General features: G+C 41.9%; 1 protein-coding gene across 11 annotated transcripts in view; it reads left to right on the top strand.

The window, feature by feature from the left end:
- The window catches only part of CLNK (cytokine dependent hematopoietic cell linker), a 201767-nt gene that overhangs the window by 162540 nt on the left and 12591 nt on the right, over positions 1 to 26636 (top strand). For 7 of the 11 annotated variants that reach the window (XR_008502356.2, XM_054486877.2, XM_054486875.2 and 4 more), the window contains 6 exons: positions 408 to 426; positions 2584 to 2665; positions 7706 to 7746; positions 11401 to 11534; positions 16978 to 17055; positions 23598 to 23753. Coding sequence is in view for 10 of the 11 variants with exons in the window: in XM_054486877.2 (XP_054342852.1) it covers positions 408 to 426; positions 2584 to 2665; positions 7706 to 7746; positions 11401 to 11534; positions 16978 to 17055; positions 23598 to 23753 (510 nt within the window). In the remaining variant the exon portion in view is untranslated. The remainder of the gene's footprint in view (positions 1 to 407; positions 427 to 2583; positions 2666 to 7705; positions 7747 to 11400; positions 11535 to 16977; positions 17056 to 23597; positions 23754 to 26636) is intronic. The other 4 variants (XM_054486883.2, XM_054486880.2, XM_054486882.2 and 1 more) reach the window with 4 other exon arrangements.

Genomic DNA, 26636 nt, shown 5'->3' with positions numbered 1-26636 from the left:
CGTAAAAGTAATGATGCAATGAACATCTTTGCGCATAGAACTTGGCTCAGATTTCAGGTTGTATCTTAGAAAAGGAGTCTCATCAATGGAATTATTGAGATAAGAATAAGAGTATTTCTAAGGTTTTTGATAATTATGGTAAATTCCTTTCTAAAAGAGTCAAAGCAATGGATAGTCCCATCAGCAGACTGTGGACTTGTCTGTTCCTTCACACATTGATTACAAAATTTTGATTTTTGTTTAGTTTTATGAAGAATTATTTGTAGATTTTTTTAAAAATACAAACTATGCTAACAAAAATTTTACCAAAAGTCTACCAACCAAATGCTCTAAAAACACACATGGTATTATATTAAATTATCTGTCATTAAGACTCAGTAAATATTATTTTTTTTAATTCAATACAGGTCCTTGAAGCAGAAAAAGGTGAATTGTTTACATTTGTTTTCTTACCCTAATACTAATAGACTAGGTTCTCTTTCTAGATCTAGAGTGCTCGTGGTTATTAAAAAGGATTGATTGTTTGGAAGCCTGGGATGGGGATGTATGTGTGTGCATGATGACGTGATCCTGATGCACACACATACATCCCCAGGACCTCAGAGTCCTCTAGTCTAAACAGGGTGATTTAAATCCAGGATAGGCCAGACGTCTTTCTTCAGCCATACGCTACTGTCCAAAAGGCATTACACTGTCACCCTCTGCCACTTTGGAAAGAGATAACTAGTCCCCTGCTCCAAAGAAGCTCTTGGGATCTCTGCCTCTGATGTCACCCATGCACACACACATGTGGCTCTTTCATGCACACACACACACATACATGTACACACATGCCCATACCTCTACAGTGTTGATGTCGTTATGCAAGCATGCAATCCAACCGTCACTCATATCCTAAATGGCAGGATGCTAAGCAGGTAGTACTCTCATATTCACCTGTGAAATACTGTTCTCCATTCTTCTAGAATGATGAATTATGTCCAGAGCCAAAGGGCCTGCATCAGAGCCCAAAGAGTTCGCAAAAGACAGCATAGTTCAACAGAGCAACATTAGGTTAGGATTTCAGAGGCCTGCCACCAAATCACTGAGTGGTTCTGGTCAAGTTGCATTTCCTCTGTGAGGCTCAGGTCTGCTCTTTTCTGCATATTGACAAAGCTGAACTTGAAGTGAGGCCTAACTTGGGTTTATGGATTCCCTATGGGTCCCCGATGGAGGAGTAGGAGTTGTTGTCAGGCCTAAATAATTCACAAACCTAACTGAAACCGTGCCCTTTCCAACAATACAGCTCAACATCCTAACTAAAATGTTCAGGTACTGTTTCATCAGGCAACACAACAATGATTATTAACACAACAATGTGGCATTGTTCAGCTCAAGAGGGGCAGATACTCTGGGTGGCTATTGATGACATGAAATGATTTTATGGGATGCATGATTCATGGACCAGTCACTGACTCACATTTCACGTAATCATGGTCCTTCGATCAAAGGTATCCAGTTTGTGATGAACCTTGGGCAGAGTACAGAGCAACAAGCGCAATTAAAACATATCGGTGCCTGTATGCACCCTTAGCTTTATTACTTATGGTCACAGCTGGGAGAGTGTTTTATGAGATTTTATGTCATAGTATTATGATGTGCCCTTGGCAATTCTGGATGGCTAGTTAAATCTATCTGTGATGAAAAGAAAATAAAAAGCAGTAACATAAATTGCATATGTAATTACTAAATAACTCCAGATTGTATGGTTGGCAGAACTTTTAAAAACTTAATGATCAAGGGGGGAAAAAATTGAGAAACTGTATCCCTGGTTGGAACCCAGGTAGGGACTGCTGGTCTACATCAGAACCCTAGGAGCTCACCTGCCCTGTCACAGGAGGGTGTGAGAATACAAGTGCCATGATGAGCTGGGCACCCCAATCTCCTCCATCAGCCAGAACAGTCCTTTCGTTTAACTTTCTTCTTGTTAAGATCTCAGCTCAAACGCCATCTCTCAGAAGGGTCTTTCTTAGCCAAATGTATAGTCACTCTGTATCCCAAAGTAGTACTTTATTTCCTTTATATCACTTGTACTGCCTAATAGAAATGTTCTTACCGACTTACTTGCATGCTTATTTTCTGTTTCCTTTCATTAGAAGGTACAAACCATGTCTGTCTTCTTCTCCACTGTATTCCCAGACTCTGGCAGAGTACTTGTCCCATAGTAGCTATTCAGTAAATATTTGTTGAATGATATAAATGAATCAATGAATGAGGAGGAAGCTAAAAATCTTTTAAAATCACAGGTCCAGAATAATCCCTAAATACCTTCCAATGTAATATTCTGTATTTTTGGGAGGTTCAATGATGTGTTCTAGCTTGTAAATATTAAAAGTGATTTTTATAGCCTCAGCACAAAAGTCATTCTCAGGAGCCAGAAAAGTTGTAGAATACATGAGTTATAGTTTCCACTGGCCATCAAGATCCCCCTTCTAATAATCAGAGATTACTTGGAGGAAATTATAGTAGTTCCAGTAGACTTCTAATGGTTCTCAATTATTTTTCTTTTGCAACCTGACCAAATTATGTCACTGTTTTATATAGTTCCTCATAACCAGAGGAAGCCTGAATCAACTCATCTGTTACAAAACCAAAATACTCAAGAGATTCCACTTGCCATTAGCAGGTAAGGAGCCAGGAATCCCTTCTCAGGTCTGAGGCTGGGGGTCAGGCCATGTGCTGTCTCAGATAAATGATCACAAAGACTTTCTGAGAAACGAAAGTCTTTGTTTCTGAAGCCCAATAATGAGGCTCAAGAGAAACTTGTGAATCACAGCTGTTATTGATGTTAATAATGTTGTTCTTTTGGAAATTTATAAATTATTGATTGAGTGTTAGAGAAGTTTGGGAAATTTTAAGGATTAAATATTGACCAGATAGGATTAATGGGAAAGGATGCTAATCTACCTGGGAGGAAAAGTTAGTTGATGACCAACCAACTATTCAGGGTTGACGACCACACCAAAGCTTTAGTTACTTCTGAACAGCAATTTATGGCTACATGACCAAGTGTGGTTGAAAATGCCATCATCAGATTAGATACTTGCCTGCTCCACTTATTGTGACAACTGTCAACCCAACTGAAGAGTTAAAGAAGCCAAGGCTTGGCTGGGTGCGGTGGCTCACGCCTGTAATCCCAGCACTTTGGGAGGCCGAGGTAGGTGGATCATGAGGTCAGGAGATCGAGACCATCCTGGCCAAAACAGTGAAACCCCATCTCTACTAAAAATACAAAAAAATTAGCCGAGCGTGGTGATGGGCGCCTGTAGTCCCAGCTACTCAGGAGGCTGAGGCAGGAGAATGCCATAAACCCAGGAGGCGGAGCTTGCAGTGAGCCGAGATCGCGCCACTGCACTCCAGCCTGGGCGACAGAGCGACGCTCCGTCTCAAAAAAAAATAAAAGAAGCCAAGGCTCAGGCAGGATATTTATTGACAAAATCACTAAATTAGTAGTGACTGCCCTAAAACAAAATCCAGGGCCTCCAGTATTAGTGCTGTAAGGCCCTCATTATCTCACTCTGGCCAGTGGCTCTGACCTCACTTCAAGCCACTTTCCTCTCACTCTCAGCACTGCAGCCTCATCAGATGCCTGCCAGCAGCCACAATGCCACTTAATGCACAGCACTGGCACACACCACTCTCCTGCCTGTAGCCCCTCTCCCCATATTTGCTCCTCTCCACCCTGTCCGTACTTGGAACACTCCTATTCCTCCATGGAACCCCAGCTTAAAGCTTAATGAATCCAGGAGATAATTTGCCTCCATTCTTCAGATGAAAAACATGAAGCTGGGAAAGACTGAGCCCTTTACCATTGAAGCCAAGCCCAACCTCAAATCACAAGCACTGTTCAGTAGCCAGTGCTGCCCATAAGGACTTGAGTCTAAAAATGCAGCCCATAAATCCTGACTATCCCTGGGGCCTGCCCATGGCTAAAATGCTGCCTTTAATTGATTCAGTAATTATTTACTGGGAATGTACCATGTTTGTGGTGGAACCGAATAGTGGTTAAGCAGGATCCACTGAAGCCAGGCTGCCTAACTTTATCAGCCGTGAACCATGTGACTTGGGCGACCTCACTGTCTTACATGAGAAACTTAGGGCAGAGTCAGGCATGTTGCAAGAGCCCAATGAACATTCACTCTCATTGCTATTGCCAGGCCCTGTATATCAGGGGCATGATCACCATACCCTATTCCTTTCTGCTCTTTTACTTTCTTTCCTGGTCGCATTTGGCACCTTCAGTAATTTTGTTCTCATTTCTTGGCCTGTGGGTACTAAGACATGTAGCTTCATTGTGCTGTGGGGACTGTCTGGTGTTTAAGTCCCAAACAGCTTAAATACAAAACTCTTCCCCATACCACAATATCATCCTCTTCCTCCTTCTCTTCTCTTTTCTTTTTTCTTTCTTTCTTCCTTCCTTTCTTCCTTTCTTTCTTTTCTTTTTCCTTTCTTTCTTTCTTCCTTCCTTTCTTCCTTTCTTTCTTTTCTTTTTCTTTCTTTCTTCCTTTCTTTCTTTCTTTCTTTTTCTTTCTTTCTTTCTTCCTTTCTTTCTTTCTTTTCTTTTTCTTTCTTTCTTCCTTTCTTCCTTCCTTTCTTTCTTTCTTTCTTTTTCTTTGAGACAGGGTTTTATTCTGTCTTGTAGTGGCACAATCACATCTCAATGCAGCCTTGACCTCCCAGGCTCAAGCAATCGTCCCACATCATCCCCCAGAGTAGCTGGAACTACAGGCACATGCCACCATGCCCAGCTAATTTTTGTACTTTTTGTAGAGAAGGGGTCTCACCACATTGCCCAGGCTAGTCTCAAACTCCTGGGCTCAAGTGATTCACCCACCTTGGCCTCCAAAAGTGCTGGGATTACAGGCATGAGCCACCATGCCTGGCCCCCTTTCTTAATGTAATTTTCTAAAAGGAAAAAATGCACACATTATATCACAGTGAAAAAATAACAAGCTCTCCAGTTGGCCTCATTTCTGTAATAGTTATTTGATGTGGTTTCACTTCTTTTGTTTATTTGTTTGTTTGTTTGTTTCATTTATTACATAAAGACTCTTGATTTTTCTCCCTCTCTTAACTGGCTGCTGCTTCTTCTAATTCCTCATCTTGGACTTTTTCCCAAACTGACCTCCAAATGTTGGTATTCATCAGAGTTCATCCAAGTTCTCTTTACTATCTCTAAGGCCTGCGTAATCACATCCATCCCCAGCATCAAACTTCAACCCTATGTTGATAATTCCCAAATCCCTATCTTCCGCAAATCACCTCTCTTAGCTCCAGAACTGTGTATCCAATGACCCAGTGAGCAGTTTTCCTTAGATAAGTCCCAGGCAGTACAAACTCATAATGGTGAAAATCGAACTCTTCACTTCTAGTCCCATTCTGAAACCCATAATATCCTCTGCAAAGATTTTCATCCCAGTAAACTCAGTAAGCTCTCTTTCCCATCGTCACTCTTCCTATCCCATTCATTTTCAGCTCCCAAAATTATATCTCTAAAACATGTGTTGAATGTGTCTATTTCTCCCCCATTTGACTAGCTCCTTGCATGGCCCAGCCACTATCAACTTTTTCCTGGACTATTGCACTAGCCTTCTAATGATATTGATCATCTCCACACCCTCCCTTTCCTCTAGAGGGAACTGCTTTCTGGTCTTTTGCAGAAAAGGCCATGCCTCCTTGCCCCTGGGCCTTTGCACATGCTGCTCTACCTGCCTGGAATACACCCTTACTCCTATTGATGCTTCAGGGGTCAGCTCGGTTCATCTTTCTCCCACAAAGCCTTTCCTGAGAACGAAAACAATTTTGTTTCATTTACATGACCTTTTTTACTGCTACAGAAACTTATGCTGTGCACACCTTACCATAACATTTATTCTACATTATAATTATGATACAAGGATGTGTTTCTTTTATAAATTAAGCTTTACTCAGGCAGAGGCCATGTCTTCTTTATTGTCTATTCCCCAGAACATACCATCTGCCTAGTAAGTGTTCAACACATGTTTGTTAAACCAAAGAGTCATCATTTTTATTTTCTTTCTTTCTTTTTTTTTTTTTTTTTTTTGAGACAGAGTTTCACTCCTGTTGCCCAGGCTGGAATGCAGTGGTACGATCTTGGCTCACTGCAACCTCCACCTCCTTGGTTCAAGCAATTCTCCTGCCTCAGCCTCCCAAGTAGCTGGGACTACAGGCACGTGCCACCACGCCCAGCTAATTTTTGTATTTTTAGTAGAGTCAGGGTTTCACCATGTTACCAAGGCTGGTCTTGAACTCCTGACCTCAGGTGATCTGCCAGCCTCAGCCTCCCAAAGTGCTGGGATTACAGGCGTGAGCCACCACGCCCGGCCTTAATTTTCTTTTTTTTTTGTTTTTTTTTTTTGTTTTTTTTTTGTTTTTTTTTGTTTTTTATTATTATTATTATTATTATTATACTTTAGGTTTTATGGTACATGTGCTCAATGTGCAGGTAAGTTACATATGTATACATGTGCCATGCTGGTGCACTGCACCCACCAACTTGTCATCTAGCATTAGGTCATTATTTTGTTTTTATTTTTTCCCCTTATATTCATATCAGCTATGTACTTCTAGAATATCCTCAGAGGATATTTCTGTTCTTTTCAACATTTTTCTAAAAATCCTAAACTATTATAGCAGAGAAATGTGCTATTCTCTATTTTTTCCCAGACATTTAACAGAATTGTACACTGGCTGCTAGTAAAAGGATTCTGGCTTTAACAGAGTGAAATATTGAATTTCAGTAGCAGTCTGACTGGCAGTGACCGTGTAGTATGATGACTGGATGAACTGATCGCGTTTTTATCCACAAAGCAAGACATATGACCTCAGGCTTTTATGGTGACAACATAAACCAGATATATCCTCAGTTGATTTCATTGGCACTAGAAATGGATCAGGTTTCATTTAATTAACCCAGAGGCTTTAGTCAATAGCACAGTCCTTGGAATAGAGCATCTCTCATGTAATTAGATTTAACTGTGGTAGCACCTGGAGCTTATATTGATGATGCTGACCACAATACAAAATGAACCAGAAAATTAGAGCTAAGTATTAAGTAGAGTGCTAAGAAAAGCCACTGATGAAAAGTCTTGATAATATAATTTTTGTATTTAGAAATGTATATCATTATTTTGTTTGTCTTTTAGTTTTATAATCTCTTTTTCTTTGGGGTTTTTCTTATCGTAATCCACTAAGTTTTCTTACTCAGCACACATTTCTAGAAGGAATAAAATAATTTCTGTATTCTTCATCCACTTTATGGTTGACTTTTAATTGGTAAATAGTTTCTATAGATTATGAGCCCCCACCAGCAAAATGTTGTTTTCCATAGTGACTGTAGCTACAAAGCAAGTTTAAACTCATGGCTTCAAAAAGTAAAGAATAATGATATGTGCTCACTGAAAAGACATGAGAAGAACTTATATGGTCAGTTTGTTCCATGTCTAATATAGCCAGCTTGAGAAAGGAGGAGAACATGCCTCCTAGTGCCTTTCAAAACAAATGATTCTTCTAGCATATCCAGTAAAATATAAAGTGCTTTATAACTGTGACTTCAGGCTATTATCACTGACCTTGCCTCTCAGTGGAATTTTACCACCAAGGGGAAATACTAACATTCTTTCAATTCTAACATATTTTCTTATAGTTCTTCATTCACGACAAGCAACCACAGTGTGCAAAACAGAGGTAAGAGCACTTTCAGAATTATAAAATAAACAGGTAAGTCATGACACTGTGATATTGCGGCACTGTGACTTAGCTGTTATGAACCCCAGAGCCACTGAGCTGATGTGTACAGATGTAATTAGCTCATTTCCATTGCATTACTATGACAATAATTTTATTCCATGATTAAATATGATCACTTAGGTGGTTTCTAGTTTTTCCTCTTCTGAATATTATTATGCTATCAACATTAGTGTAGACGTTGTCCCATGTATAAAATGTGATCATTTCCCTTCATAAGACCGAAATTGCTCTGTCTTAGTATATGCGCATCTCTTCAACTGCCCTAGATGTGTTTTCTGAAGTAGACATTAATTAGTCTCACCAACAGTGTTTGAGTCCCCATTGTTCCCCATCCTCTCCAACAGTTGTTTTTGACAAACTTTTAATTTTTCCCAATCCACTGGGTGCAAAACAAATTTGTCTCAAGAAAAACATCTGTGAAATGAAGAAAATAAAACTGACACCTCTCAGTAACTGTTTGTAAAGTAAAAATCAGAAGGATATCACATCTGTGGCGATGTCTGAAGCGGCATATAAATAGAGTTCTATGACTGTTAGTGGTGGGTGTTGATACTATTAGTTATTTTGCACAAACTAGAGCCATCATATTTGTCTTTCCTATTTTCACTCTGTGTGCCATGAAGATTCTGTGTTGACCTCTAGCACTGGAATCTCTCTTTGTTGAGCCGAAAAAAAAAGGGGGGTGCTTAAGCCTGGAGGAAGCAAAGCCCACAGGGTATTGTGGAGAGGCTGAGGTTCTCTACTGATCCTGCTCCTAATTCTATCTCCTTGTAGTAAGATCACTTTGAACAAATTAATTCTTTGAGCTTTACCTTTCCCCTTTCATAAAATTCAAGTAGTAATGTTAACTGACATATTCATATTAATATAATATTTGCACACACACACACACACACACACACACACACACAGCCCTCTGCCTGCCACGTAGTAGGCAACTGATACATTTTAATGTCCTTTTTTCCTTTTCTGCATTCTCTTTTCTTCTTCCCACCCAAATGGCCTCAGTAGACCTATGGGTTGTCTTGCTGGCTTCCATCATGCCTTCATGTCACTTCTGCCATATGCCATCTGGGCCTGAGGCTGGAAAACCAAGCTGATAAATTCACTTCCCCTCACATACACATTGCTAATGAGTTTCCCAACAGAAGATTCCTTTATTTAAAAAGTGCCCAAAGAGGGCTAAAATAAACCCAACAAACTCAATCCCTAGTCATCAAATGTCAGGAATGGGAGTCCTAAAGGTCAGATCTGGGTAGATGAAGATGAAAAGACTTGGAGCATCCACGAGGAAAGTCCAGGGGCTGACTGGGCCCAGAAGAGGTGTTACTTATGGAGGTTTTGTTGCAGGGATGGGGAAGCAGAATCATAACTTAGAGAGAAATCCAGAATCTTAACTTGAAATATAAAATCATGCACAAATAAAAAATAAAGAGCAATTGAAGAATGGAATGGAGTGATGGAAATGGCCTTCACAGATGTGAGTCCAGTCAAGCACCCCAGGGCTTTAAGTAGATCATCTGTACTGGGGTTGCTTAGGTTCCTCTCAGCTCATCTCACCTCATCTCAGAGGAAACGAGGTTGCTGAAAGAAGCCTGGGATGGATGGGGAAATGTTTGAGCCTTCATTAGTTCTTGTTTCAGTAAACAAACACCCACAAGAACATGGTTTGTACCAAAAACTGGGCTGGGCCCCAAGAATGCAGAGTGGAGACTACCCCACCTTCTCTTAACCAGTGCTTAAGCACCCCTGCGATGTTCCTCCATCAGCTACTGAACCGATACTCATTCTACTGGGTATGAATTCATGCCTGGATCATTCAGTACTTGGCGATGTTAAGTAGGCAGAAAACAACATGCAGTCTCTACACTTCTAGAATTATCAGTCTAACGAGCTCTCTAATGCATCAGGTATGGGCATCCATGCAGCAGAGTGAAATTTACACCTCCATAGTTGTACATGTTATTATACTTATTTTACAAATGAGAAAATAATTTTGGGGAAGTTCAGTTATTCTTGTTCAGTTACTGCCTGATAAATAGATTTGGCTCAATTCTTTGATAAATGCATTCAAGTTAAACTATTAGGATCCCAAGCAAGTGGATTTCAGGACAGAAAAAAATATTTTGACATGTTGGAAGAGGCCCCAGTTTTGGTTCTATTCCGAAGTAGTAACAACGTTATTCTCTAAGTCTGGGATTGTAGATCATCCGTTTTCTTTTCCGTTTTCATTTTTAGTTTTTGTTCACTAATGCTTTCTTTTTGCTTTAAAATAGATGGCTCTTTTTCCTATAAAATTATTTTTTAAATTGTGTATAAGGGTAAATTAAATTTTTGTAATAAATATTTATGGACTACCTGCTTAAAATAAAATGCTTTATTATAAGTTACAACAGGGAGGTCTAGAACTGTGTTTCTCTAGCAATATTAGCAGCACTCAACAGCTAGTCTTGATGGAGTGGTTATATGATCAGACACTGTGCTAAGAGCTTAATCTATAATGCATAAGAATTTTAAATATTAGTAATTATTGCTATCAGTTTGGTTTTTCAACCCATGCCTTTTCTATTAGGCTACTCTCCCTCAAATTTATTGTGCACCTCCACTATGCTAGTCCCAATGTTCTTCCCCTTATCTTCTGGCTTCATTTCTGTGACCCTCCATTCTCCATGTTAGGAGAGTCCTATTTCATGGGGTTATAAAACTTGAATGTAATGTTTTATTTCAGAAAAAAAAATTCCAAAGATTAACTGCTTTGATTATTTTAAAACAAAATCAATTAAATACTTACAGCGAGTTACATAGTCAGAATTTCTTTCATTCATTCATTCAACAAAGATCCAACCAGGCTTTCAGGGAAAATTTACTTGGCAAATTTGTTCTTTTTGTTTCTTTGTTCTGTTTTGTTTTAAGTCATTCTCTGAACAAACTACAAATGCATTTGAGGATAGAGAAATATGAATAGACAGTCCATTCAGAGACTTATGGACAGAAGGAAAACATTTACATTTTCTTCTAGGCGGAAAGGAAATCATATCAGATTTTTTTTTTTTTTTTTTTTTTTTTTGAGACGGAGTCTTGCTCTGTTGCCCAGGCTGGAGTGCAGTGGCATGATCTCGGCTCATTGCAACCTCTGCTTCCCAGGTACAAGCGATTCTCCTGCCTCAGCCTCCCTAGTAGCTGGGATTACAGGAGCATGCCACCATGCCCGGATAATTTTTGTATTTTTAGTAGAGACGGGGTTTCACCATGTAGGCCAGGCTGGTCTCGAATTCCTGACTTCAGGTGATCCCACCTGCCTCGGCCTCCCAAAGTGCTGGAATTACAGGCATGAGCCACCACACCCGGCCCAGAGTTACATTCTTAAAAGATGATTCTGGGAGCCCTAAGGAAAGAGAGGAGGAACGGCAAAGCTACAGGCAGAGAACAAAACACAGAGAATTAAGGTCACTGAGTGAGCTGATGTGGTGTTGACCACAAAGGTCCTCACAGATATAGGAAGGAGTGAAGGGTTTCAGCTCCTTTTTGTAGGTGGGGGACAGCCTGCACCAGTCACAAAATCACACTGAAATGGGAATTTAACCTTTCCAGATCATAGAGGAGGCATGCAGCCCTGTTCTCCTCAGAGATGCCAGCCTCCAGCCAGCTGCAGCCCTCGCGAAAATATACCACCCTATAAATACACAAGCTGGAGACCACCTTTCCCCAAAAAGTCTGATAGAAAGGTAAGCAGACACTTCTCTGCCAAGTCCTTCTAGATGTACTTGGCATCTAAATAGAGCTTTCCTGAACAATGCCCAAAAGGAGTTTATTTATGTTTGACTTTAACTTTTTCCCTTCTGGCTACATATTACTGAGTTTTAATATTTTTAAAGTATCTTAATATTTTTAAATATGTTGCTATACAACATATTACACTGGTCTCTCATCAGATTCTTTGACTGGCATGTTTCCAGATTCTAAAGTGTTTTTTAAAAATTAATCCAAAAAATACAGATATTTAGACACGTGTTTTATATTTACCAAATGTCCAATAATCTTGTGGGGCGTTAACTAGGATATACAGGTTGCAATTTTTTTCCAGCAAAAGATCCATGTATTACACACTCATTTCAGTTGAACAGTCCAGCGACCATTAGTTGAGCAGTTATTATGTGCCAGACAATGTGCTAGAGGTTGTGATCCCCACCCTAATGGAGATGTAAAGAGTGGGGAGATGCAAATGGATACTAAGTGTGTTCTTGTGTGTCCATCATCTATTTTGTGGTCTCTTTCTAAAATATGCTCATTCACTACAATTGGTTATTTTTGGACCATTTTTTACTTACATTACCTTATGGTGAGGGGATAAAGCTTTCACTGTATCTTGTATGCTTTTTCTCCAACACATTGGATGTTACTTATTAAAGTCTTTCACTGTAAAGCCCCAGAGGTTGTGCCTCTTCTAGGTCTCCATCCCATGCTATTACTCACTGTCCTGCTACAGAGCTTGTGAAGATTTCTAAGCAGAAGCAAATGTATAGAATATCTCTGGTGAATTCCTACAGTATCCTAAAGCTCTTTTGTTATCCTTATATTCATATTAATTTCTACCTAATTCTAAAAGGGTCTCATAATCTTAAATTAGACTTTGGAAAATATTTTCACATCCTGGCCAGGCACGGTGGCTCATGCCTGTAATCTCAGCACTTTGGGAGGCCAAGGTGGTTAGATCACCTGAGGTCAGGAGTTCGAGACCAGCCTGACCAACATGGAAAAACTCTATCTCTACCAAAAATAAAAAAAATTAGCCAGGCGTGCTGGCACATGCCTGTAATCCCAGCTACTTGGGAGGCTGAGGCAGGAGAATCGCTTGAACCTGGGAGATGGAGGTTGCAGTGAGCCGAGATCTCACCACTGCACTCCAGCCTGGGCAACAGAGCTAGACTTCATCCCAAAAAAAAAAAAAAAATGCATATCCTTCTTTTATTGTCCCTTGTCATGCACTCGTCTTCCTTTTGCTCTTTCATCTTCTTCATAAACATGGGGATCACTTGGTTCTAACTAGAGGTCTACACAAGATTACGCTCCCTCCCAGATCCCAGATTCCTCATAGGCATGAGACAGGCTTGGACCACATCAGGATTTCCCTGATTTCAGCTATTTGAATATACCTTTATGATTTGTGGCATATCTATGTCCTGTCAATAATAACATTTACTTAATAATATTCTTTAAGGTGACCTGTTTTCACTTTATATCACTACTCTGGTTAATTTTTTTTTTAACCAGTATTATATATCATAGAAAGTGACTTTAGAAGTATTCCATTCCTTAGTCTATGCCCAAAATAATTGAAAGCAGAGACTCAGATATTTGTACACCCATGTTCATAACATTATTTGCAATAGACAAAAGATGGAAATAACCTATATGTCCATTGATGGATGAATGGATAAACAGAATGGTATACACACACACACAATGAAACAGTTTATAGCTCTAAAAAGGAATAAAATTCTAATATGTGATACAATATACAAGAACCTTGAAAACATGCTGAGTGAAATAAGTCAGACACGGAGGACAAATATATGATTCCAGGAATACAAGGTACCTAGAATAGGCAAATTCATAGAGACAGAAGGCAGGATGGTGGTAACTGGGCCCTGAGGAAGGAGGTAGAGGTAACGGAGAGTTATTCTTTAATGGATACAGAGTTTCAGTTTGGAGTCATTAGAAACTTGGAGATGGATAGCTGAAATGGCTGTAAAGCATTGTGAATGTACTTAATGCCACTGAATTATACACCTAAAAATGGTTAAAATGGTAAATCTTATTATATTATTGCCAAAAATAGTCAAATTCTGGAAAATATTTGAAGAGATTTATTCTGAGCCAAATATGAGTGACCATGGCCCATGACACAGCTCTCCAGAGATCCTGAGAACGTGTGCCCAAGGGGGTCAGGGTGCAGCTTGGTTTTATACTTTTTAGTGAGATAAGAGACTTCAATCAAATATGCTTTTTTTTTTTTTTTTTTTTTTTTGAGACAGAGTTTCCGCTCTTTTTGCCCAGGCTGGAGTGCCATGGGGTGATCTCAGTTCACTGCAACCACCGCCCCACCTCCCGGCTTCAAGTGATTCTCCTGCCTCAGCCTCCCAAGTATCTGGGATTACAGGCGTGTGCCACCACGCACGGCTAATTTTGTATTTTTAGTAGAGATGGGGTTTCACCATGCTGGCCAGGCTGGTCTCGAACTCCTGACCTCAGGTGATCCACCTGCCTCGGCCTCCCAAAGTGTTGGGATTACATTTAACAAATACATTGTTTCAGTCCAGAAAGGTGGGACAGCTTGAAGTGAGGCCTTCCAGGTTTTAGGTAAATTTCAAATTTTTCTGGTTAGCAATAGGTTGAGTTTATCTAAAGACCTGGGATCAATAGAAAGGGAATATCACTGATAGATAGAGGGCTTATTATCGGTGAATATAAGGCATCATGGAGACCAAAGTTCTTACTGTACAGATGAAGCCTTCAGATAGCAGGCTTCAGAGAAAATAGATTGTAAATGCTTCTTCTCAGACTTAAGGTCTGTGTTGGTGTTAATGCCGGAGAGATATAATGAGGCATGTCTGACCCCTACTTCCCGTCATGACCCAAACTAGTCTTTCGGGTTAAACGTTAACAGTGCCCTGGCAGAGGAGGAAGTCCATTCAGATAGTTCGGGGGCCTTAGAATTATATTTTTGGTTTACAATATTTTTCCCAAATTTTTAAAAAAAGTCATTGCAATGCAAACAAAACAAGCTATTAAATTGTAGCAGGATCCCATCACCTGCTAATGGCTGTCAGCGTAAGGACTGCTCTTCTTCTGTTAAAGAAGAGATTAGAAATGTCAGAGAGATATTAAGGACATATTTGCCCAAAATGAAACATTCCTTTTGAATTATCAAGGGGGGCTAGAAAGAGAATTAGAAGGGGACTCCCCCGCTGCCCCGCAAGTGATTCTGAGATACGTAATTCAGTTTCTGAGCACCAGCTACACTCACCAGCCATCCTTCATGATCACACCTGGAGAAACACAGGACTAATCTCTAAATGTCTTCCAACTTGAACAAATAAATAAAAACAGACTTGATGAAATGCACCATGACTGAGTTCTGCCAAGTCCATGGACTGGCCAAGAGGTCCCCTGGAAGCAGTAGACCACCTCAAGCTCAGACAGCTCATGCTTCAGTCAGGAGATGGGGCTCCAAGGCTTCCTTTGTCTCTAGAGCCTGTCACGTGGCTTTGCTGGAGTGAGGCAGAGCCAGTTCTGCCGTGGACCTTTTCAGCACTAGCTCTCCCCTGGGGGTAGGGACTAGGTCAAATAAGAGGTGACTTTTTGGCCAGGTACAGTGGCTCACACCTGTAACCCCAGCACTATGGGAGGCTGAGGCATGTGGATCACCTGAGGTCAGGAGTTTGAGACAAGCCTGAGCAACATGGTGAAACCCTGTCTCTACTAAAAATACAAAAATTAGCCGGGCATGGTGGCCACATGCCTGTAATCCCAGCTACTTGGGAGGCTGAGGCAGGAGAGTTTCTGGAACCCAAGAGGCAGAGGTTGCAGTGAGCTGAGATTGTGCCATTGCATTCAAGCCAGGGCAACAAAAGCAAAATTCCATCTCGAAAAAAATAACAGGTGACTTTTGGTCCCAATCTTGATGCAAAAGAATGCCTGAGCTGGGTAGGCAGAGGTGAAGACCAAGAGGGATTCCAGGCAGTAGGGCCAGTTCTGGTCTATCCCTAAAGCTGTATGTGTCCAGAGTACAAGCACTTTTGTGTGTCCAGAGTACAAGCACTTTTGTCTGGCCAGGCCCATGTCTGAAATGGGGTGGCAGGAAGTGAGGCTGCAGGGTTGAGTTAGAACTAGCTCATACCGTTCCAGATGGTGTACACATCAGATCATGTGGTGTCCATCACATCATGGGAACAGAATCAGAATCTCAGTATTGAATATATCAGGTTTACTTTCCAGTGGACCAGAGACTCCAAATGAATGAGAGACCAAAGACCTGATGCCATGTACCTAACTCCTGCCAACCATGTGACAGGTTTTGACTTTCTTTTTTTTTTTTTGAGACGGAGTCTCACTCTGTCACCAGGCTGGAGTGCAGTGGCGCGATCTCAGCTCACTGCAACCACCGCCTCCCAGGTTCAAGCGATTCTCCTGCATCAGTCTCCCAAATAGCTAGGACTATACGCACGCGCCACCACAGCCGGCTAATTTTTGTAGTTTCAGTAGAGACGGGGTTTCACCATGTTAGCCAGGATGGTGTCCATCTCCTGACCTTGTGATCCGCCTGCCTTGGCCTCCCAAAGTGCTGGGATTACAGGCATTGAGCCACTGTGCCCAGCTCAGATTTTGACTTTCTGAAACTTCACTGTCCATCTTCACTAGGGTTAATACTACATGACACGCCTACTTCAAAGATGTGTTGTAGGGATGGATTGACATGCTACTAAATGAGGAAGGACCTTATAGATGCTGGACTCACAAGGGGGGTTATTTAACATTATGATCCTCGGAACCCTGTGAAGGAATTGCAAGTCTGTTATGCATCTCCCTGACTGCCCTTCCTTCTCCCAGTTAGTCTGGATTTTATCATCAAAAGAATTTAGAATCATTTAACCTTGATATAAATAAAGCAGTGTGGCCCAGGGAGAAAGCTAGATAAACTAGGATCCAAATCATAGCTCAGCGGCACCTGTGCCTCTGGGGAAGTGGCAGAGATGGGCTCCTTCTGCACCTCTTTCTCCCTCCCTGCTGTTTGTATGTGACTAAGGCAGTGTAGGCTCCACAAACAATACAAATTTCCACCTCAATAAGCCTCAGCAGCTGAAGATTCAGAAAGCACTGATAAATAGCAGGCTTATTATCCATTCTGAAGGTGGTGCTGAAGGACCTTTCTCAACAGATTCCCATAGACTTCAGAATTCCCCAACTGCAGTAACTTTTTCTGTCTCTCTGCCCCAAGCATCTGTGGGCTTCTCCAAGTTCAGGGACTAAATGTTAGGTAGTCAATATCTACTATAGATTAAACTATGATTAGGCACTGGTGGAGCAAAAGTAAATTTTGAATTAATTAATCAATAATTCATACTTCCCTTTGACCCTAAAATATTTATCATTGATTCTGTTCTTCAGGATGTCCAGCACAATGAATGGTACATTGGAGAATACAGCCGCCAGGCAGTGGAAGAGGCATTCATGAAGGAGAGCAAGGTAATGCCTTCTGCATGGTCCATCATCCTTGTTTCTATAGGCATCTTAAGGTTCTCTGCTCATGTGTCGCAAGACATAACAAGCAGCTTGCCTTCATGTATTATTTCCTGTGTCACCCTGCATTTCTCAATGCTGGGAGGCTGTAGTTGAAAAGGGCATTTAACATGGAGAGTTTCAGGCCGGGCGCAATTGTTCACACCTGTAATCCTAGCACCTTGGGAGGCCGAGGTAGGTGGCTCATTTGAGGTGAAGAGTTTGAGATCAGCCTGAACAACATGGTAAAATCCCGTTTCTACTCAAAATAAAAAATAAAAAAAAAAAATTAGCCAGGCATGGTGGCACACATCCATAATCCAAGCTACTCAGGAGGCTGAGACATGAGAATCACTTGAACCTGGGAGGCGGAGGTTGCAGTGAGCCAAGATTGTGCCACTGCACTCCAGCCTGGGCAACAGAATGAGATGCTGTCTCAAAAATAAATAAATTAATTAATTAATTAATTAATTAATTAATTAAAATAAAAAAGAAAACAAAAAAACATGGAGAGGACCGGACGCGGCATTTCACGCCTGTAATCCTAGCACTTTGGAGGCCGAGGTGGGTGGATCACCTGAGGTCAGGAGTTCAAGACCAGCATGGCCAACATGGTGGAACCTCATCTCTACTAAAAATACAAAAATTAGCCAGGCGTGGTGGCGGGCACCTATAATCCCAGCTACTTAGGAGGCTGAGACAGGAGAATTGCTTGAAGCCAGGAGGCAGAGGTTGCCGTGAGCCGAGATTGTGCCACTGCACTCCGGCCTGGGCCACAGAGCAAGACTTCGTCTCAGAAACAAAAAACATGGAGAGTTTCAGCCGGATGCGGTGGCTCATGCCTGTAATCCCAGCACTTTGTGAGGCCGAGGCGGGTGGCTCACGAGGTCAGGAGATCGAGACCATCCTGGCTAACAGACAGTGAAACCCCGTCTCTACTAAAAATACCAAAAAGAAAAATTGGCCGGGCATGGTGGCAGGTGCCTGTAGTCCCAGCTACTCGGGAGGCTGAGGCAGGAGAATGGCGTGAACCAGGGAGGCAGAGCTTGCAGTGAGCTGAGATCGCACCACCGCACTCCAGCCTGGGCGACAGAGCAAGACTCTTTCTCAAAAAAAAAAAAAAAAAAAAAAAAACATGGAGAGTTTCAGGCCTGAGGCTTGGTCGTGCTAATTATCAGCTGTGTGGCTTTCTCAAGTTCCTAAATAACTTCCCATGTAGATTTATTCATTTGTAAAATGGAACAGTAAAATCAACCCTAAGGAACTATTTTGAAGATGAAATCTGGAAACTGGACTATAGAGGTCACAATAGAAGGGGCTTCCTTCTGCTTTCCTCAAGGTTTATCTCCTTAATCAAGGTTTGCTCAAAGTACTGTTAGGTCTTTATGTCTCACTTCTTCGAGAAAGGAGCAGAGATTGTGAAGACTGCAATAGTCAGGATATGGTAGGTTATGCTGCAGCAACAACCCCAAGATCTCAGTTGCTTAACATAATGAAACTTTATTTTTTGCTTGCGTACCACGTTCAGGACGGGTTTGGGTGGATAAACCCAGGCTGCCAGGGTCTCCATCTCAGTGGTGTGCTCCTACCTTCACACTCTGACTCTTAATACATCCTCTCAGAAGTAACATATTTTACTTCTGCTTTCACATCTTTAACCAAAGGAAGTCACATGACCAAACTTAACTTCGAAGAAGGTGAGGAGGTACAAACCTACATGTGGCCAAAAGGAGAAAAGAACTGGAATACTTGTCATCAGGTCAAATGACTACCACAACCATCATCCCAAAGAGCAAATGATTATCGAACGATGACTATGTACAGAGAACTATACAAGACTGCTTAGAAGTTATAGAAAGTGTCTCAAGACTGATGCAACATCAAAACCTATCCCCAGCTAACCAGTACAATGGTCATTGTTGAAGGAGGTAGCCTAAAAATGAATGAATTAGTTAATTAGTGAATAAATGATAGATCTACAATAAATTTTAATAAAACCTAGCTCTCAGAATTGACGTTGTAAAATTAAATAAATTATATATATAAGTTGCTATGATAAACAGAATCATGCCCCATCCAAAGATGTTCACATTCTAATCCCCAGAACCTATGAATATGTCACCTTCACAGAAAAGGAGACTTTGCAGATGCGAAGGTAAGGATGTTGAGATGGGGAAGTTATCATGCATCATTATCTGGGTGGGCTCAGTATAATCACAAAGGTCCTTGTAAGAGGGAACCAGGAGTGTCAGAGTCAGACAAGGGACATGACAATGAAAGTAGAGGTCAGATTAATGGGAGAGCCACAAGCCAGAGATCTTGTTGGCCTCCAGAAATTGGAAAAGTCTCTCCTATTGATTTCAGCCCAGCAAGACTCAAGTTAGACTTCTGACCTCCAGAACTGTAAGAGAATACATTTCTGTTTTACATTACTAATTTCATAGTAATTTGTTATAGCAGTAGTAGGAAATGATACCATTGCTAACAAAGTATCTTGAACATACACAGAATAAATGGAACATCCCATTTCCTAGATGGGGAAACTGAGGCTAAGCCAACGAGTTGGTCATAAAGTAGAGAAATTGACAGAACATGCATTCAGGATCAGTGCTCTTTTCACAAAATCCCAGCTGACTCTAGTAGCCCTCACAGTTCTTTTCACAGCCTGGGTGGAGAGCCGTGGGTGGTTGGCTGATGCAGCTCCTTGAGGACCTTCCTTTCCTCCTTCCAGGGAATCTGGCCATGCCTTGGTAGAGTGGCGAACCTGGTGATGGTAGATTCCAACCCTGGCTGTCCATCTTGGCTAATCAGTGCCCAGTGCACCATAGCACTCACAAAGCCTGTTTTCCATTGGAAGAACTACTCTTAGTAGACCTCCTTCCAGAAGCCCATGTGTGGATTGTGCTGGAAAAGCAATATGCATATGACCTGATGCTCTTCCAGCAGCATTTGGGCGCTCAGCAAATGCTCCCTTCCTCTCTTTCTGTGTGCCTGCTTCTGCCTCTTCCCAAGAAACATTAAGAAAATAAAATCTCAGTTAAATGACTTCACATTTTCCTTTTCATATTTTCCTTTTCTGTTTGTCTCAGTTCTGTCAAAATGTGTTTCCCATTTATGAAAGATAATTTATTTTAAATTTCAGGATCACTCAGATTTATTTTGACAAATCATTTCAGAGTTTCAGAGGATAAACCCAAAACTTGGCCATGAGTTTTGGCCTCTTCTCTCCTTCTGATCTTTGGCAGTGCTCTGTGCTTGAACATTAAGGCTTCAATTATACTAAACATTTTAGGTAGAACAAGTTCCAGAAAATTCTGCCATCCTATTTTATATAGTCAGAGGCTTGTGTATTTAAAGGGTGAGAATTTGGTTTGGCTTTTCAGTATTCCATTTAGTAACTGTGATGCTTTAGGGTTTTCAGACCTTTATTCCTTTACCTGTAAAATGAGACTAAAATTTTTCCATCAATATTTATGTAAAGAACCCAACGTTTATGGCCGGGCGCGCAGTGACTCACACCTGTAATCCCAGCACTTTGGGAGCCCGAGGCAGGTGAATCACGAGGTCAGGAGATCGAGACCACCCTGGCTAACACAGTGAAATGCCGTCTCTACTAAAAATACGAAAAGTTAGCCGGGCGTGGTGGCGGGCGCCTGTAGTCCCAGCTACTCAGGAGGCTGAGGCAGGAGAATGGCATGAACCCAGGAGGCGGAGCTTGCAGTGAGCGGAGATTGAGCCACTGCGCTCCAACCTGGGCAACAGAGTGTGACTCTATCTCAAAAAAAAAAAAAAAGAACCCAAGGACGTTTATGTAAAGACCCTGTGAATGAGCCAGGTGCGATGGCTCACACCTATAATCCCAGCACTTCGGGAGGCCAAGGTGGGCAGATCACAAGGTCAGGAGTTTGAGACCAGCCTGGCCAACATGGTGAAACCCCGTCTCTACAAAGAAGACAAAAATTAGCCGGGAGTGGTGGTGGGTGCCTGTTATCCCAGCTACTCCGGAGGCTGAGGCAGGAGAATCACTTGAACCCTGGAGGCGGAGGTTGCAGTGAGCTGAGATTGCACCACTGCATTCCAGCCTTGGCAACAGAGGGAGACTCCATCTCAAAAAAAAAAAAAAAAAAAAAACCTCTAAATGAAACAATGTGTGTAAAGTGCTTAGCAAATCTCAATGCACCTTAGCTACCAGTATCGTCATAACATCACTATCATGTTACAGTATTATTTCTAAATTTTGTATACTTAAAGTATTGTTATGTTATATTATATAGTATTATTACCATTATTATATATCTACATTTATAAATATTCATTATCGAAATATATAACTACATATAGCTATTATAAAATCTATATAGAGAATTATATATCATAATTTATTATTATAGCTATAAATCATTATATATAATCTTATTTATCATACTTTTTTTTTTTTTGAGACAAGGTCTCACTCTGTCACCCAGGATGGAATGCAGTGGCATGATCTCGGCTCACTGCAACCTCCGCCTCCTGGGTTCAAGCGATTCTCCTGCCTCAGCCTCTGGAGTAGCTAGGATAACAGGCACATGATACCATGCCTGGCTAATTTTTGTATTTTTAGTAGAGATGAGGTTTCCCCATGTCAGCTAGGCTAGTCTCGAACTCCTGACCTCAAGTGATCCACCCACCTCGGCCTCCCAAGTGTTGGGATTACAGGTGTCAGGCACCACACCCGGCCTCTATTCTTCATAGATCACATATAACCATCTATACAATACACACAATTACATGTACAGATTTTTCAGTGTTTTTCATTTATAAATAACACAACGTAACCACAAAACTAAGACTGGTAGATGTGTTCATGTTCAGGAGGACTGCTCCATTTCTCAATCTTTTACAACCAGATCTTAGTATCATTCTGAATTATTCCCTGGAGCGTACAAATTATTTCTAATCATTGTCCTGTTCTCAGCTCTTGGACCATTTGATGCTGCTGACCCGCTTTTGGAAACCCTCAGTCTCCACCTCTTGGCTTCTGTCACTCTGAATCTCCTGGTCTTCCGTCATCTTTCAGGCATCTCCGGGCCTTTTCTGTCTTTTCTTCCTTGCCCTGTACTTGCCCTCACCTCAACACAGGCTACAATTCCTTCTCCCATAAAGGGCCTCTCCATTCAGTTTGATATCCATGACTTAGAAGCCCTATGTCTCTTTCAGGAACCCTAATCCTGCATAGACATCTTTCCACACAGAAGTCCAATTTATTAAGTAAAAGCTTTTCCTGCTCAAAGCCTGCTGTGGCTCCCACTATCTCTAGAATAATACCCGAGCATCAAGCAGAAGAGGAAATATGTGAACATTGACAGATTAATACATCAAGAAGGGGGCAGGAGAAGGGCTTTTCCATGCGGAAGGAGTAGCACCTGTGGCATGGTTTGTCTGTGACCCTACACAGATCTCATCTTGAATTGTAATCCCCATAATCCCCATGTGTCTAGGGAGAGACCTGGTGGGGGTGACTGGATCTTGAGGGCAGTTTCCCCCATGCTGTTCTAGTGAGTGAGTTCTCGTGAGATATGATGGTTTTATAAGGGGCTCCTCTCCCTTCACTCCTCACTCTGCTTTCTTCTGTTGCCATGTGAGAAGGTCCAAGCTTGCTTTCCCTTCACCTTCCGCATGATTATAAGTTTCCTGAGGCTTCCCCAGCCATGTGGAACTATGAGTCAATTAAACCTCTTTCCTTTATAAATTACCCAGTCTCAGGTATTTCTTTATAGAAGTGTGAAAACAGACTAATACATCATGCAAAATCTGGGAGCCCCAAAGCAGATGGTGCCTTTGGGAAATGGTGGCTTGGCTGGAGCCAGGAGCCAGAGGCAGAAAGCTGCAGGAGCAATGAGAAATCAAACTGCAAGATAGGTTGGTCATGCTAAGTTCATGAGCACTATGCCCAGGTCAGTAGGAAATGATGAAAGATTTTCTTTTTTCTTTTTTGTTTTTGTTTTTGTTTTGGAACCAGAGTCCTGCTCTGTTGTCCAGGCTGAAGCGCAGTGGCACAATCTTGGCTCACTGCAATCTCTGTCTCCCGGGTTCAAGTGATTCTCCTGCCTCAGCCTCCTGAGTAGCTGGGATTACAGGCACCCGCCACCATGCCTGGCTAATTTCTGTAATTTTAGTAGAGACGGGGTTTTTCCGTGTTGGCCGGGCTGGTTTCAAACTCCTGACCTCAGGTGATCCGCCTGCCTTGGCCTCCCAAAGTGCTGGGATTACAGGGATGAGCCACCGCACCTGGCCTTGATGAAAGACTTTCAAGAAGAGAGTGTCAAGATCCAACTGGTACACATCTCAGAAAATCACAAGAACCCTTAGACATGCAGACACTCAGTAAAAACTTACTGAATTAAAGTGGTTTACCGAAAACTAAATTCATCTGGGAATCTCATGCATGCAAACATCATTGTTGCCACCATTACAAGGGCAGAATGCTGGTGTGTCTGAAAAGATGACTGTTACTCTTTTTGCTTCAGGATGGTACTTTCTTGGTCCGAGATTGTTCCACAAAATCCAAGGAAGAGCCCTATGTTTTGGTTGTGTTTTATGAGAACAAAGTCTACAATGTAAAAATCCGCTTCCTGGAGAGGAATCAGCAGTTTGCCCTGGGGACAGGACTCAGAGGAGATGAGGTGGGTATAACTTAACAGCCTCCCTGTTCCAGGCTAAGCGCAACAAATAAAGGAAGAGTTTGGGGGATGTCGCCCTGGAGGAGGAGGATGCCGCCCTAAAGGAGGGGGATGTAGTCTGACCTCCCCACCACTTCCGCAAATATCTGCACATCTTACACTTTGGCCTACCAGGCCAGCGACCAGTTCTGACCATTTCATGCACCCCCATTCCCTGCTTTGCCTGTTAAAGAAAACCCATTCTACAAGACACATCTAAACTCTGCCTCCCAGGAAGCCTCCAGGAGAGCATACACTAATGCCAAATTCCTTTCCCTCCTCAGCACTGAAACGTCCACTGCAGACATTTCTGATGTCTGTCAGAATTCCTTATCTATAGATTCGTGTCCCCAAAATGAATGTGAACCCAGCCACAGCATTTGGGCTATGTTGAGCATGTCTGTCTTCGGTACAGATCTGCTGATGGGGGCGAAAGAGTGAATCAATTAAAATATTCATGAATAACATAAATCAATCCACAAGAAAGGAGAAATTTTCACTGAATATATATATACCAGGCCTAGTCTATCTGCATTTTTTTTTTTTTTTTTTTTGAGACAGAGACACACTCTGACACCCAGGCCAGAGTACAGATCTCGGCTCACTGCAACCTCCTCTTCCCAGGTTCAAGTGATTCTCCTGCCTCAGCCTCCTGAGTAGCGGGAATTACAGGCATGCATCACCAAACCCGGCTAATTTTTATATTTTAGTACAGATGGGGTTTCGCCATGTTGGTCAGGCTGGTCTCAAACTACTGACTTCAGATGATCTGCCTGCCTCGGCCTCCCAAAGTGCTGGGATTACAGGCGTGAGCCACTGTGCCCAGCCAGCATTATCTTATTTTGATCCTCAATAACTCTTTGGTGTCATGATTTTTCCTATCTTAGATGTAGGAAAACTGGGGCTCGGAAAATTAAATAAATGGCCAAAGACACACAGGCAGTAACGGAAGGGGGAAGGAGAGGCTTCTCTTGCAACTCTTCTGTTGATGAAGGAAGGGGTAAAGGAAGGAAGGAATGAAGTTAGTTATGAGCCGCCATTTCTAAGGATGTGAGCTCAGGCCAGTGACTTAACTTCTCTGGGCTTCAATTTCCTCAAATGTAAATGTTCTTTTAAAGCCTAGACTTCAATAATTTAATGATTCCTGTTTAACATCTCCAGGTTGCAGTTTTATCTGTGGGTGTGCCTTGTTACAGGCTGAATCGTGCCTCCCTCATTCCAAAAAACCCACACATTGAAGTCCTAACCCCCAGTAGCCCAGAATGTGACTGTATTTGAAGACAGGGCTTTGAAAGAGGTAATTAAGGTTAAATGAGGTTATTGGGATGAGTCCTAATCCAATATGAGAGATGTCCTTATGACAAGAGGAGATTAGGACGCAGACACGCACAGAGGGGCGACCACGTGAGGACACTGGGAAGGGACGACCATCTGCAAACCAGGGAGAGGGGTCGTGGGAGAAAGCAGCTTTCCAACACCTTGATCTTGGGACTTCGGCCTCGAGAACTGCGAAGAAAGACATTTCTGTTGTTTAAGCCACCTCATCTGTAGTGCTTACTTACGGTAGCCTTGACAAACTAATGCAGGATAAAACCAGAACTTTCACACAGATACCGATTGTTCTTCAACAGATAACAAAATAGGGAACATTGCTAGGGCTGCCAACAGGCTCCAGGTAGGCATACATGTGAAATCGATACACAGGCTGCATAAAGATTCCAGTTTAAATCCCGTGTCTGACCAGCGCACTTTTTTGAGACTCGGAGAGGAGTAGTCAGCACCTGTGAGGCGACCATGAGGTCAGTTCACCACTGTTAGGAATAACGCTCAAAATCCTAAGGAAATTGAACACTCGAACAAAGGATTCTTAGCAAAGCAATTTTACTTCTGCACAGAGGGGTGCCTCCTTGGCCAGTTGCGATGAGAGCACACCTGAACTAAGGGGCACGAGAGCCTTTATTCCTGACACAAGTCCTGCCCCTGTACACTTTTCCCATTGGCCGGGGTCAGGTCTTACAATATAAACTAATCCCGGTTGGCTAAACATTTGATTTTTTTTAGATAAAGTGGGCATATAAAAGAAAGTGGAGAGGAAGGGGAAGGGGTGTCTGTAATGAGCTAAAAAGTTAGTCCTCTTTCCAGATAAGGAAAGGAATGTGAGCTGGTAGTGATAACGCCTGGTACTGTGGCGTGGCTTGGCATCTAACAAAGGCAAAAAGGAAAAAAGGAGAAAAAGGACAAGGGTTGGGGGGGGTACTATGAATTAAAGAATAAAAAATTGATAGATTATTTGAAGAGAAACTTCATCATATCCCATACCACCGTTTGCTACAGCCCGGGAACATTGTGACATGAACAAGTCTATGAGTGAATCCATAGATTAATACATAAATCTACCAGGTACAACCACATTAAGAAAGTGCTACGTTAACACGAAAGAGAGAAGTGGTCAGTTCTTCATTTTGTGGAGAGGATTGGCAAGTTAATAAATGTAAGACACTTAGAACAGTGCCTGGGACCTATCAAGCCCACAATAAATTTTAGTTATATTTTCATTACTATTCCTGAGTCATTTTCATAAGTAGGATATAGTCCCCCTAAGATACCTATGGTAATGGACTTTCCAGCTCAGTGTCCCTTTATCCTTCTATATCTTCTCTCAGCTCATAGAATTTCTCATCTTTAGGAAAGCATTATATAATTCTTATTTATTTTATTTTATTTTATTTTATTTTGAGATGGAGTCTCGCTCTGTCACCCAGGCTGGAGTGCAGTGGCACGATCTCAGCTCACTGCAAGCTCCACCTCCAGGGTTCACGCCATCCTCCTGCCCCAGCCTCCCGAGTA

The sequence above is a fragment of the Pongo pygmaeus genome, chromosome 3, assembly GCF_028885625.2.
Source record: "Pongo pygmaeus isolate AG05252 chromosome 3, NHGRI_mPonPyg2-v2.0_pri, whole genome shotgun sequence".
NCBI classification, from domain to species: domain Eukaryota; kingdom Metazoa; phylum Chordata; class Mammalia; order Primates; family Hominidae; genus Pongo; species Pongo pygmaeus.
Note: the sequence above shows the minus strand (reverse complement) of the source record. Positions and strands in the feature narration are given on the sequence as shown.